The 14,802-nt window shown below is 43.8% G+C and overlaps 2 protein-coding genes across 2 annotated transcripts; both read right to left on the reverse strand.

Moving 5' to 3' along the window:
• Positions 1–415: 415 nt before the first annotated feature.
• On the reverse strand, positions 416–6,005 carry nox1 (NADPH oxidase 1). Its single transcript, XM_042073862.1, has 13 exons — positions 5,910–6,005; positions 5,667–5,762; positions 5,162–5,272; positions 4,764–4,848; positions 4,051–4,196; positions 3,751–3,932; positions 2,922–3,048; positions 2,648–2,740; positions 2,133–2,374; positions 1,624–1,786; positions 1,258–1,404; positions 894–1,018; positions 416–777 (listed from the first exon to the last, which is right to left on the reverse strand). The coding sequence occupies exons 1-13, from the start codon at positions 5,952–5,954 to the stop codon at positions 651–653; spliced, it is 1,689 nt and encodes a 562-aa protein (XP_041929796.1). The 5' UTR covers positions 5,955–6,005; the 3' UTR covers positions 416–650.
• A 351-nt stretch (positions 6,006–6,356) lies between these two features.
• Positions 6,357–14,490, reverse strand: xkrx (XK related X-linked). The gene is made up of 3 exons (XM_042073869.1): positions 13,273–14,490; positions 8,796–9,058; positions 6,357–8,331 (listed from the first exon to the last, which is right to left on the reverse strand). The coding sequence occupies exons 1-3, from the start codon at positions 13,635–13,637 to the stop codon at positions 7,412–7,414; spliced, it is 1,548 nt and encodes a 515-aa protein (XP_041929803.1). The 5' UTR covers positions 13,638–14,490; the 3' UTR covers positions 6,357–7,411.
• Positions 14,491–14,802: the final 312 nt, after the last annotated feature.

Raw genomic sequence — 14,802 nt, forward strand, 5'->3', positions numbered from 1 at the left:
CAGATATATTTGTCTTTCGGACCTAGATGAACGGGTTGCAAGTGTCAAATGATATGAGGCAACAATATTTCAATAGCAGTCTAATAGACATCTATAGAAGAGGAGATTCCTGTAACACAACTTAAAAAAGGTGTAATGTAGTTTCCATGAAACCACATTTCCTTGTTTGTGAAAATCAAGTCCTACACAGACAAAGGATCCCTGTGCCTTGGGTTAACAGGAACCTTTTACAAATGATTCATAGATAAAAATGTCATTTACTGGCACAAGAACCTCTACCTGGAAACCGTTTAGTGTTGCATAAAACATTTGAGGCACATTACACATGAGGCACTACCCAACTATTTAGAGACCACCCAACTAACATAATCAAATACAAATCTCCAGCGAACTTGGCAGTATCAGTGCAAACCCAGAAATATCAAGTATTTATTGGAAACAATAATAGATGCCTTCGTATGCACAGCACACAATGTAACCAGTCAAGTGAATTTCTTGTCCTTATAGATAAGACCCTGTTAATTCCAGTGGCAGTGGCCTAACCCCCCCCCCCCCCAAAAAAAAATCCTTAAAGAATCAGGCAATAGCAGGTTGAACTGCAGGCTCATCAAGAAACAACAACATTGTCCATCTTTCCAGCACATTGTCGCTCAGAAGTTCTCCTTGTTGAAGTAAAACCTTGTTTTCCGGGGGTCTACGTCTGAGTACTTGACACATTTCTTCTCCAGAGTCTTGGCCAAGACTGCAGGGCCGCAGAGAAAACTGCCGACCGTGGAACTGCAGGGAGAAAGGACGCAGGAAATGACATTATTCAGTGTGCCCTCTTCTCTAGATCTGCAGATATACGGTCGCTCAACAGGGAAGTACAGAGTAAAAATATGGGAAAAACCTACGTGGGGTTCTCTTTGCGAATTTGCTCAAATTCTTTGTCCCAATTTGGCCTGCCATAGTGGGTCTTCTGCTTCAGTCCAGTGACAATATCTGTGTCCTCATCAAAATGAACCATTGCGTGCGTTGCCTACAAATACATTGCAATGATGCACAGGTGTGAAACCTTTTGTGAATCAATCAGTGTAACCACAAAGTGTACTTAAGCACTGTAGCACTTTAAATTTAGCACATTTTTACATAACTGTGACAAATTTTGTTTCCAATTTTTTCCTGGAAACAGCCGGAACAAGACGTTTCAGGTGCAAATGTGTCACAGCCAGCCCAAGTCTGAAAGCCTAGCAACAGCTTGTGTACATGCGTACATACATGGCTTTTGTCCCAGCCTGTGAGGTAGAGCTTGTAAGTGAGGAAGTCCCCCATGCCTCTCTCCTCCATCTCCGACTCCAGCACCTGCAGGAGGTCGGCGAACCATTCGAAAGCGTGCGTCTCCCTGCACAGCCAGTAGAAGTAAATCTGCAACCAGGAAGGAGACACCAAAAAGGCTATTTATAAACACAGCCTGCTACCCTACGCGTCATGGAACACCGAGCACCACACAGTCCATTCCAGACACATTGAGATTGGACACTGAACAAAAAAGTCTCGCTGTACTGTCTGGCACTAACACCAGTTGGACAACATGCTTGTGAGCACTCTGTGACCTTCTTCACCAGCCAGCTCAAAGTCACATACCTTCCTTGTGCGCAGCTTGGGATTAGATTCCTTGAACTTGTACCAGATGGATTTCATGATGGAGGCGAAAGGGGTCACCCCAATCCCGGCCCCGACTAGCATGGCGACCTCGTAGTCAAACACGTCCTCGCTGGCAGTGCCAAAAGGGCCGTCCACTCCCATTCTGTGAGGGAGATGATGCATGTTTGGTACAGACTCAAAGCCTTCTGTCAATTGTATTGTGTTATAGTTTCATCTTTATTGGATCCACAGGAGCATACAAAATGCCAATTTGCTTGGTGCACTAATATGATGTCTGGTTGGTCAAAAAAAGAATATTCCAAAAATCAGGCATTATGATAAGTACTATAGTCTACATTTACCACAATATAGATCTTCTGGAACACATTATAAATCATTTGTTGATAAGCACAATATGTTTTTTTCTGCATATAAAAATGATCAAATAGAATCCTAATCATAGAATGATGTAAGCCAGATAGGTGCTTTCTGTCCGAGACTAAACTCACTTTGGCCCCTGAGCTCCCTCGGGCAGCTGCTCCACCATGCTGATGAGTTTCTGCGTCCAGTCCCCAGCGGAGCGGATGTGCACGCTGAAGAAGTCCTCCTCGGGTGCCGAGGTCATGGTGAACGGGTGCCACTCCAGCTGCGAGATGGACGGGCAGTTGAGGAAGACGTACTGGCCGACGTCCATCTTGAAGCCTTTCTTCGTCAGCTGCAGCTCTAGCACTTTGGATGGCCGGATCACAATCTGAGAGAGAGACAAGGAAACGTAGTGATAATGTGGAAACACAGGTAAACCTATGGCATGCACGCTAATGTATTCATGACACCGATATTAACCATGACTCATGCATGTTAATATAGATCTGCTGATTAGAGAACGGTGTCCAGAACACCAAGGTCAAGAGATAGATTCTCAAGGAAGACACCCTACCTGTGCATTACGTTTCTATAGACATCTATATAGACATTTTTGATGCTAAATGAATCAAATGTAAGGGTCTCTTCAGGACACACTCACCTTTCTGTATTCGACCTTCTGTGTGTAGCGAATGAAGCGCAGCAAACGCTCACACAAGTAGAGGAACATTGGCCCAATCACCCACATCCAAGTCTGTGTAGGAGACGAGTTAAAATAGTTAAGACAAGATGAAAAAATGACCTGATTGTTTATGTATGTATGTATGTATGTATGTATGGTAAATGTACTGTACTGTGTATAACATTGTCATTTATATATATGTAGTGTCTACATGAGGCCAGCTGAACTTGACTGTGCTTGTCTTGGACCTCACCTGTGGGAATCCTCCAGCAAACTGAGGTATCGGGCACTCAGGAATTTGGCCCCATTGCTCAGGTTGACTAAAACAAAAACTTGTGTTATGTGGGGGGTCTGTGGTCTGTTGACTCCGCACAATCCGCCTAGAAGAGGAAGCAAAGCGATTATTAAAGAAGGTATACCAGCCATGCCTGCTATAAATAGATATTTTTGAATTCATTGTATTATATATTGTATTTCAATGCAATTAACTTCAGAGTCAGCACTTTTGACAGCTTGGCTCATTAATGGGCAAGTGGTCACATGGAGAAAATTAACAACATATAATTTATTTATGAAAGTAGATCTATATTTATTTTATACCCCAGCCTCAACACAATAATCAATATATTTTTATGATGCCAAGATAAAGGCTTATGGTTTTCCAGCATTAGTCATAATTCTAACTCTCCTGACGTAGTCGTCATCAACATGGGCTATAGGCTCTTTTAGCTGGCTGTTTGAAAATAGACAGAAACACTTGAAAAGAAAAAGACAGAAACACCTGTTCTCATCTGATAGTAATTTGTCCTTGATATACTATATTATACAGTAACATTTTAATGTAATGCCTTTGTAATGCGTATGTCTTTGTTGTCCTTTCCCAAATGTATCTTGGACATGAGCTTCCATTTTTGCATCTTTTTTCCTCTACCCACATCAAATGAGGTTTTAAATGATCCACCAGCCAGGTTAAAATAAACTAAAGTGAATGTCCGATGATGTACTACCAGTTGTGTCTGACATGTCCACTTTCCTACAGTTACTACATGGCAATTATGTGGCTAAACAAACTGGACCCTTACCCTGCTCCATGGATGACCAGCCCAATGAAGAACACCACAAACAGGTGGTGCGTGTACCAGAAGACCTCAAAGTAGCTGCGGCGGATGACCTCCATGGAAGAGGTGATAATGAGAATGAGCGAGAGCGTGATGATCACCCCCGTGATCCCAGCCAATGAGGTGAAAGCAAAAAGAGTGGGAGTCTGGGCGAGGGGCACAGAGCATATGGTACAGGTCAATCCCACAAGTCACTGAACCAGTTCACTGAACTGAACTGCCAAATCTTAATGCATAAAACTACGTTGATTTCTCCAAACTTACAGTGGTGTGTGATCGAATAGGATTCAGGTAGGTGGTGTTGCCTTCGTCCTCCAGAGCAGACAGTGCATCGCTCAGAGCATCATATTCCCCTCGGAAGCTGTTATAGTACCATTCCACATTCAGCAAATGTGCAACTGTGTGAACCGCTACAAACAAAATACAAATGAAGTACAATCAGGATTTGTTGTTACAATGTTTGTTTATCCTATTTTACAGCAATGGCAAATAATGACATTGTGACCTGACCTTTCAACTCGTTTGGTATTGTGGTTCTAATGGCAGAGGTACAGTTATGTTTATCAGTGGATTAATGACTGAATGGTGCATTCAGAGTTTAATTGACCTCTCAAGAGCACCAAGCCTAGAAGCTGCATTAACTTAAGAGTAGGATCCATTACAAGGAAGAAGTGCTTACCTTTTTTCTAGCTTTAGGAATGTGTATACAACATAAGGGTTAAAAAATAACAGATGACCTAAACAAGAAAGTGCTTTTTATCCTCTTCTAACACATGCCTGAAAACTGCCTATCCGAAAATCAGCTTTGTTTGGAGTTCACCTTTGGTTAATATTTGGCTTATTTTGGGGCTCTTTGGAATTTCAGTCAAGAAGACTTTCAGAGGGAGTTGCATGTGTTAAAAGCTGTATAAAGTGACAAAATCTTTCATATAGGGAATTACTTTAAATTGTACATTGAAAATAAATGAAATATTTACCCGTCATTAAACCGATCATGTAAGCAACGAGTTTGTGGAAACTGATATTATGGTCAATCTGTTTCCTCATGGTTCGCCCACAGCACTAAGACATAAGCAAGAGGAGAGCAGTTGTCATGAATACTTTTTCCAGACATACACGTTTCTCAGCAGGTAACTAACACACACACACACACACACACACACACACACACACACACTCTCTCTCTCTCTCTCTCACTCACACTCACACAGACAGACACACACAGACACACACACACTCTCTCTCTCTCACACAGACACACACACACACACTCTCTCTCTCACACTCACACAGACAAAAACACACAGACGCACACACACACACTCTCTCTCTCTCTCTCACTCACACACACACACAAGACCAGTTTGTCACTTACCATGAAAGTTCCTCGTATGAGAGAGAGCAGGTTGCGGCAGACTGGCAGCAGAATGAGCATGCAGTTGAAGTTGAGCACAGCAGCAGGAGCACGAGCCCATGCCAGCGCAGACTGAAATCACACCACACCAATAATGCACTCATGCTCACCAACAGCCCCGATTCAAATTATCTGATAATTTTCCATCTCTACACCCATGTGTGTAAACTTACACCACGTCACGTTATTTATTTAATATATTTTGTTACAGCATCTGACATCTGTTATCTGTTACAGCATCTGACTGCTATATAACCAATGTTCATTAATGTCAAAAACATAGCCGTGTCTGCCATTTTTATAGGCTATCTGCTCATTCAATCGTAACTGGACAGTGTAGGCTAAGACTCCTTTTAAATTAAATAGGCCTACCATATATTCAACTTTTACTTTTAATAAATATGTCTATATTGCTAATGTTTTATTTGACAGCTCTAACAATATCATTAATGATAAAGCAACTCACCCCCAAAAGATGTCTTGTGTAGATGAACTGATCTCCCAGATCGTAAAAGAAATAGAACCAGACGAACAGAAATATGTTGATGCCCATCCATATGAACTGCAGAAAACAAGATAATTAGCCTACATCCATATGACATTTAAACACGATCGAAACCATTTCTCACAACAATAAAGTAAAAATACCGTCTTGATTAGTTTATAAATAGAACCCTCCTCACGAAAAACGACAAAACAATGTGTTTACCAATAAGAAGGCGGTGAACCCGTGATTAATAATCCAATTCCCCATGTTCGCTCTTTAGACCAGCATGCTACTTACAGGTGAATCGCATCCTTTATATAGGCTACCTGTCGCCGTCCTGTCCAGACTCCACCCATCGGGTCAGTCCAGAGATAGGGGGAAAAAATAGCGTTGCGAAATGCAGGAATGTTCTTTTAAGTGCAAACGTGCAATTCGTATCATATCTTAGCACAATAGACAATAGAAGTCATTTTTAGTGACATTTAAAAAAACGACTTACGCTGATCATCCCCACGTAGCCAAAATGAAAGTTTTACTATAATTCCATCTCTATTTCCCTTGCATTCCATCAAGATTTGGGTCTCATCATCCCATCATACACATTAGAAAACATTTAATTGAAATGTGTATTGTATTGTATTACTTTGTTAAAATAAATAACACACAATGTTAAACAACCATTTGTTTATTTATTTATTCATTCATTCATTCATTCATTCATTCATAAGGACATCATGAAGTAGTTTCAAGGCACTTCAAAAGAAAAATCAACTCAGTGTGAATCATTACAAGTATATACATACAACACCAATAACTTGGATCAACAGCAATTGTCACACATATAGCCTATACACAAATAAAAAAAACTACTGTTGCATATTTATATGGTTTCAAGCCACTGACAACACAATATCAAAATTAAATTAAATATGGCAATTGTTACCAAACGTAAACTTGTAGGTCCCATGCATTTCCAACATACATTTTTCCCTCTCATACTCTTGTCTCAAGCACACAACAAATTTCAGTGTTGAACTGTAAGGAAATAGTCGTTCTCTACCACCTCTCCAATGGCAGTGTTAATTTGAACTTAAAAGTGCATTCAGACACAGAGTGCTAATGCCTGCTTCAGAGACTGGAGCATGTCCACTGGTGTTAGTGTGAGAGGGGAGTAGTCTCGAGGGGGATGCCCCAGGTTACCAGGTTATTCCCACCAGAAAAGGCCACTTTTGGCTCCTGTCCCACACACCTGGACTGACGTGTCCGACACCATGCAGCCTTCGTGAAGGGAGCCTTTGTGCATCTCCAGCTCTGGAACATTCCTGCATTTCCTGTGGTCCACCGTCACTGGACTAGAAGGATCAACCATCTGAACTTCCTACACACTGTCCAGATGTGAACAATGCGAAAAACAAACTCAGGCTCAGCTCAATAATACAAGCTGTCTGTGAAGCCATGTTAGACATTTAGACAAAAGAGATTAGCTCAGTAAACGTGTATTTACAGAACATCAACCAACAGAAAGATAATTCCATACCAGTCTGGCTTCCTCCCCCTCACTTCCCTGAGGTCAAATTGCTATCTTTCTAAGACTCCAGCAGGGGGCAGTATTGCACCATCTCCACCAACCTCAACTCTCAGTCAGTGGTGATTGTCCTCAACACAAGTACCATGTACTGTAACTCAGATTCAGTGTTGTGTGCTTACACAGTGTATGGCCCCAGTCAAGCCTCAACCTTCACCGAGTTATGATTAACTGTGTCAACAAGGTCTTCGTCTGTTTCCCGATCTCCAATCTGATCAACGTGAGCATTAGGTGGAGGCTCGTCATCTGGTGGCAACTGTACCACCGACTCTGGTGGATGTTCCTTAGCGGGTTCTAGTAAAGGTTCTGGAGAGGCCTCCTCCTTGTCCTCTGTCAAAGAGGGTTCCCGCTGCTCCTCCACGTCCTTCTCCTTGGGCTTGCTGCGTCGACAGCAGAAGCAGCTCAGGAAGTCCTCCACGTTGTGGTGGAAGAGGCGTCGGCACGGGTGGCAGAACTGGTAGAAGAGGAGCATGAAGAAGACGGCCAGGCCGTAGCACACCACCAGCTGAACCACCAGCAGCGGTGCGCACACGTACTCGTAGAAGTCCGACTTGTACAGGTACCAGAGCACGGTCAGCAGCACGTTCTCGGCGAAGCGCGCCGAGTAGTAGAGCGCCACGCGGTTCCAGCGCGGCTTCTTCTCGATCAGGTCGTGGTCGGCCAGGTTGAGCTGCACCGCCGACCAGCAGAAGACGTTGATGCAGGCGTACAGCAGCGTCACCATGCTCAGCACCATCACCGTGCCCACCTTGCTCAGGTCCTTCTCCACGTTCTCGGGCAGCGAGCCTCGCCGAGCCCAGAACTCCACCCACGGCAGGAAGAAGAAGAAGAGCAGGTTGGCCAGGCCCACGGGGATGATCCAGAGGTTGAGCGCCGTGCAGAAGAGCACCAGGGAGACCACGCGCGTGGCGATCTCCAGCCCGCGCCACAGCACCATGCACAGGTAGGCATGGGAACGCACGCGCACCTTGTACTCGTCGTACTTGATGTTGATGGCCAGCACACTGCACACCAGGGCACCGTAGGTGATGGAGACGAGCGTGATGATCATCAGAATGACTGGGGATTAGAGGAGGGGAGAGAAGAGAGTGGGTAAGATGGCCAGGGGAATCACCACCACCACCACCTAGATGTGAGCAGTGGACCAAGTCTACCTGTCTTGTCTGAACTGAGGTTACAATACAGACAATAGTTGTATGGTTCTGAAGGTACAGTACATAGACAAAATTAAAGAAGAAAAGGCTAAATGTAAAGTAAAACACATCTTGATAACTCAACAGAGACTCAAAAGAGAAAAGACAGAGCTCCAAAAAAAACTACTACAGCAACTGACATCTTTTGTAATATACCAATATGCCTAAACCCAACTGCACGTAAGCTTAAATGCAACAACGCATACTTTTCCTATTTTGGTGTAGACCAAGAAACCCAGCTATGTGAACACCGCTTCAGTAGAAGTCCCCTCCTAATTCCCCCTGCTGGGCTGATCCCAACATCTCCTGCCCTACTGCATAGACACATACACCTGGCGTGGAAGAAGACGTATTTCTCCTGGATGGTGACGTAGAGCTGCAGGGTGAGCTGTGGCGTGGAGCCCAGGAAGGCCTGGATGATGGCCGTGCGCTTGAAAGCGTTGCGGTGGACGGCCAGCCGGCGCTCCGAGTGGCCGATCTCCCACTCCATGGGCAGCCCCTTGCCTTTCTTCAGCTTCTTCTTGCGGCTGATGGTCACGTACGGCTCCTCCTGCCTCCCCGCCCGGCCGTACGTCACCAGCGCCTCGATGCACCTGCCGGACACCAGGGACAAAGGGAAGGAGGTCAGTACATGGTTGTGGTGAGGATCTCTTACTTGCGCTGTTCAATAGAAGCTCTGTTAGTTCAACTGTTTAATTCAGACTTAGATTCTACTAGGTCAGTGCTAGAGAGGCTTCCATCTTTAATTGGGATTTCAAAGTGACAATCAAAACAAATAACCCGTTGCACAGTGTCAGTCCCCAAGTACACGTGGTGTCATTTTAATCCACAAGAGGGCACCTGCATGCAACAAATACCAGCATTTCTCAGGCCTCTCTTCTTACTCACACTGTAACACTAGACAGGGGTGTGTTCAACAACCTCACCCTCCCTCCCTCTCTCTCAAGCACGGCTTCTTTCCGCAGTGGCATGAGCTGACAGCATATGCTAGTTTTGTTATGAGCTCATCCACACAACCACTGATAAACTGAAATACATTAGCGTTATACTGTAGAATGTCATCTGCTCTGCTCCAAAGATACTGTATCTTCCACAGTCTTTTCCAAGCAGACTAATTTGATGTACTGAAAGAGGCAATCAAGCCTCCCCTGCCAGTCACGCTTCCTGTTCTTCCAGAGGGAAGAACCTTACACAATGACTTCAGCTAACTAAAGCAAATAGACAATGATTAAAAACTGGTATATTGAGCCAGTGTCAGCATGAATGGCTCCAGGCTGTATAATGCAACCGAAACAAGGAAGGATAGAGCTTAGATAAGCTGCCAAAGCAAGCCCAACAGAATCCCTGCTGTGTTCGTGGGTAACTGCTACTGCCTCACCATATAGCCATGGAGAAAGAACACCGTCTCTGAAGTCAGCAGAAAACCTCATGGGAGAGTGTTTCAAAGGGTGTGTGTGTGTGTGTGTGTGTGTGTGTGTGTGTGTGTGTGTGTGTGTGTGTGTGTGTCTATTTGTGCTGGTACACAGATGACACAAAACTTGGCTCCTTCTTCATAAGTTCCTTATCACTTGGTGAGACCAGATTGTGGAGATATTGAGGTTCATGGCTATGAGTCTGGCTGATACAGATGTTAGAGGCTGGTCACAAGTGCAGTGACACATTAGCCAGATTTTACAGCTCTGCTTTTACAATACAATACAATACAATACAATACAACACACTAAACACAACACAGACATCAGTGAGACATTTATATTCAACAATGGTTCTTTAGAGGTGTAAAAGAAGGGTACTGTATGTGGGATGCGTTCAGTCAAAAGGAGAAGCCAAAACAAAAGAAAAAACAAAAAGTCATCCCATATGTGCAACTGTTACCACAACCCTGAAGTTCCTGGTGACTACAACTGCTGTGCAACGGCCTTCTTCAATATGCAATGCTGATATTGCAACAAACAATAACACCACTCAGCTCTGTACATATCAGATGATCAACTATGAGTCAATGACATATTCTCCAATACAAAATTGGAAAGTACGGTATGCAACATTTTTCAGCATTCTTTACTTTTGAAGATATTCACCAAAATTGTTCTGGATTTGACCCAGATTTCTGATTCTGGTGTTCACAACTGGGAGCAATCTTTTACAACACCTCTTTTTTAACTTAAACACTTTAACATCAAATCCAAATCACACTGGAAGGTAAGCAAGGCATGTCAAAGCGACTTTCACCCTAAACATAAAGTAAGAGATATCTAATAATCTCATAATGACACATAACGTGTAATGAATCATATCTACATTAGCCATATAACGGGTAAGTTATACACAGAAAAGTTAAAACTATATCCAGTTCACAAGTCTCTAACTTATAATATTAACTCTAACAGCAGCGTACAGATTGTTTTTTACTGACCATTTCAATACACTGTGCCTCATGTTGAAATACAAAACATGCTAATTCCACAACAAGGCACATGAGATAAGGACTATAAGGGATAGTGTTTCAATCTGACCTGCTGCTATGCTTGACAGTGCTTGTGTCAAGATTCACCTCAGACAAACACTCAAACTAAAGACTAAAAACGAAATACTCAACCCTTTCGCCAATTAAATAACATGAGCAGCTGAACAAGCATACATGGTCACTTGCGAAACCTTGGGCCTTGGTGTTACCCGGGTAACGGGTGGGAAGTGGCAACAACAGAGGCAGCTCTGTGGCACGGAGGAGCTGTTATCGTGGAGATGGCTGCACGTCTCTGAGCTGATGCTTTGTTTGCGGACGGCAGGATAATGGCTATGGAGGTCCCTCCGCTCAGCATCTCGGACAGCTGTGTTAGACCTCCGCGAGCATCCCCAGGCCTGGCTCTCTCTTATGCTATAAAAACTCAGACACTGGATTGGACTGGCATTTGTGGACACACAAACTGGATTGAACTGGCGTTACAAAGTCATAGCAGACAAAGACAATACACAGAGACAACACTGTCATTGTCTTTCCAAAACTAACATGTAGCCAACTGGAGAGTCAGAGAGCATTCTGTAGTTGCTTTTTTTCATGAGAACGTTCTAAGCACTAACCACTTCTGTCTGATATGAGGAGGCAAAAACACATTGCATGTTTATCGCGGTCAACACATAGCTAATATTTTCTCACCAGGCGACATCACAACTCTACAGGCCTAGATTGACAGCAGTGTTGAGACAGGAAGCTCTGCCTGGGTTATGATATGCAGCTTCCTTGGAGGAGTACAGAGAATGGCGTCCCTCTTGGCCTCCTGGCTGGTGGGTGGACATAATTACAGAGCCATCTGTTTAGCTCCAGCTCACAGTGACTCCCTGTTCACCCCAACGTTTGACAGCTCCATGAACCGGGAAAGGAAGGGTGTAACAGGCCAGAAGTGTATTTTCTCTGTGCAAGCAAAATGCGCTGGATGCTCTTAAAACCGGACCTCTAATGGCAGTCTCCGACTACTCAGCAGATTTAATCAAACAGTAGCCGCAGAGTAGACTGCCTGAACGCTGGGCTTCAGTGGACCTCTTAAGAGTAATGGATCCACTAATCATTTCCACCATCGTTACACAAATGAATTATGAACTGCAAAAGGCAACCTTCTGCCTACCTAAGTGGTCTGGTGAGGAATAAGTGGAAAAATCATTATGAGTAGTTCCACGTACATGGAAACTCTTTGTAAGACATAGTGATAGACATACACAGAGGCTAATGGATCTATGATATACATTAATGTCTATATATTCCACTTTACACTAGCATTCATTCATAAAAAAAAGTAATTTGATTTGGTCTATTCTCTGGTACCTCCTATTGGTTGTACTTCTACTGCTGTGATCACATCTGTATGCACTGTACACTGGCCATGAGGAATCCTACTGAGGGGATGAGTGCAAGTCAGAACCAGCTGTCCCTTAAATGGGAAAAAATGCCAGCGTGCAACGAGAGCTGGGTTCACAGAAAGTATTCAAATCTCTACTGGAAACTACTACTGTGGGAGGAGTTGGGAGCTACACACAGGCTTCACAGCATTTATAGGGCATAGCTAACATGTTACACCCAAAGGGCCGATGCATCGTGTGTGTGACCGAGGCCTGTATCTGTTCCGAATTGGGGAGTTTTAGTCAGTCTCCTCCTGAGAATTCTTGAGGCATTTCTCCTGAGTGACTTGACTTGTAATTCTGAAGAGTTTTGGTTTACAGGAAATAGAAACACTTCATCGCTGATGTAAATGTATGAGTGTCAACAGTTCAAAAGAGGACAGTGGTTCCAGTGCACCTGGAACGGTTTGGTTACATACACTGAATAACAACTTCTTGCTAAGCCAACCCCCTCCTTGTAGGCTAAACACTGATTTAAACAACTTTTGACTCCACCCTGAAAGTGGCACCTGAAAAGTGAGTCACTATGTATATAGGACAGGCCTGAGCACATTTTACAAGCACCATAGTCCATATACCCTAAAGGCCTATTCAAAAGTCTACAAACCAGAGTAGAGTTCTGGAACAAAAACAAGTAAGGACTGCAATGAAAAATGTCAAACAAAAAGAATGAATATTAAAATAAGGTTAAGTATGCTGAAGTTCACAAAAATATACACGACTTCAAAGATATGCTATCTGCAATGGGCTTGTTGGACCTGGGGTGGGACAACGGTCTCCACCTTTAGTGGTTAGCAAGGTTCCATGCATGTGAACCATGCAGCCTCATACTCATAAAGCTCGCTGGTGGTTTAAGAATAGTTTAGTATGAGACAGACCACATTCAAAACCTGTGCCATGATGCCCGGATTACCTTATCAATGGCCCCAACATCAGCATGTGCATGAACAGGACCAGGGGCCTGTCCATGCCCAAATCCCTGTGAATGAAGGTCAGCGTCAGCTGAATCAGCACCGCCGGTATAAGCATGAAGGCGATGGTCAAGCCCATCCAAGTATCGTCTTCGCTGTCATGGTACAGTTTGCTGAGTATAGACGCGCAAACTACCTCAGCACACCAAAGCACTGTGGCAAGTAGCACGCTGAGGGGTAGATGGACTTGGCTGTGGTTGATGACCAAGACGACCTCCCCGTTTTCGGGCTTGGATGCCGGCTGGGGGTGCTGCTGCGGCTGGACCTCCACGATTTCATTTTCCGCCGCTGTGTCTTTCCTCTCCATTAGCCTACAGTACGGAGCTCCAAATATGAGGCTGGATGACTAAAAACCCGACGAAGTCATTCAAAAGTTTTCACTGTTTCAAACAGTCCCAGACATTGTTTCTACAAGCATTGTTTCTACAAACACGAGAGGATTGAAGAAATGAAGAAGGAAACGCGTGTACGTTCTATCCCTAGAAACTTTGATGCAAAATGTGGTCTTCTGAAACAAGTCCATTAGAAACATTAGAAATACAGATTGATCCCGTGGCGAAACTGTTTGCTTGATACATAGTATCTCCTTGTGGGTTCCTTGCTGGGGCGTCAAAAGAGAAGACCGTATTGTTCATTCGCTTATTTTAAGATGACGTCACCTAAATGATCATATGAAACCACTTCCCATCAGGTCAATTTTGATGAATAGTGCATGTAAACACAAACATGAAGTTGCCTCCATCCCTACAGAAGCACAGTCGGTCCTTTTCAAAATTACAGAAAAGTTGCAGCGTTCACTTGTTCGCACAGGCAGCGGTGAAATATCGCGTGTTGCCAGTCGACCACAAAACGAAACCATGTAAGCCTTTAAGATTAATTTCCACGAAGTTCATCCGTGGGTCCAAATTGGAATCGTCCAAGGCGCGAATTGTAAAGGCAATTGTAAAACTTTAAAGCCAGGTGTGTCCACGATTCCACACACTGCATGCACTGACAAGTCAACCCCGATCGCCTGTCCTGTATCCGCCAGGTCCTAGAGTCCTGTGAATTCAAACAAAGAAGGCTACACCGCACAGCTGTGCCCGAAAAGACACTATGCGTCTATTTTTATGCCATGCTATTTAGGGGAGGGGTTTTAATAAAAACTCTGTTTGAAGCGGCCTATGGCGGGGAAATAAGTCTAAACGCGAAAGCTGTTTCAATTCCCCTTCCTAAAAAAAATCACACATGGACATGGAGAATGTTTGGTGTTAAAAAGTGAAACCTACGGAGCCCCTAAGGGGACATGAGCAAAACAAAATCTGAAACTTTCATGTGCTCACCTGAAACTTTTATATGCTCACGTGAAACTTTAATGTGCGCACATGAAAATTTCATGTAAAAAGGTTTTGCGTGCACACACGAAACTTTCATGTGCTCACGTGAAACTTTCATGTGCGTACACGTAAACTTTAGATTTTTTTTGCTCATGT

This window comes from Alosa sapidissima, chromosome 20, assembly GCF_018492685.1.
Source record: "Alosa sapidissima isolate fAloSap1 chromosome 20, fAloSap1.pri, whole genome shotgun sequence".
In the NCBI taxonomy this organism is placed as follows: domain Eukaryota; kingdom Metazoa; phylum Chordata; class Actinopteri; order Clupeiformes; family Clupeidae; genus Alosa; species Alosa sapidissima.

Bases quoted from the DNA above. Each gene is read 5' to 3' on its own strand.
- nox1 (XM_042073862.1), bottom strand. From the start codon at position 5,954: ATGGGGAATTGGATTATTAATCACGGGTTCACCGCCTTCTTATTG. The intron at 4,849-5,161 runs GTAAGTGACAAA...CTTATGTCTTAG, and splicing joins TCATACGAGGAACTTTCATG to TGCTGTGGGCGAACCATGAG. The intron at 3,933-4,050 runs GTAAGTTTGGAG...CCCCTCGCCCAG, and splicing joins CTATTCGATCACACACCACT to ACTCCCACTCTTTTTGCTTT.
- xkrx (XM_042073869.1), bottom strand. From the start codon at position 13,637: ATGGAGAGGAAAGACACAGCGGCGGAAAATGAAATCGTGGAGGTCCAG. The intron at 9,059-13,272 runs GTAATCCGGGCA...GGTGTCCGGCAG, and splicing joins ATGTTGGGGCCATTGATAAG to GTGCATCGAGGCGCTGGTGA. The intron at 8,332-8,795 runs GTATGTGTCTAT...TCTAATCCCCAG, and splicing joins CGTCTTCTTCCACGCCAGGT to TCATTCTGATGATCATCACG.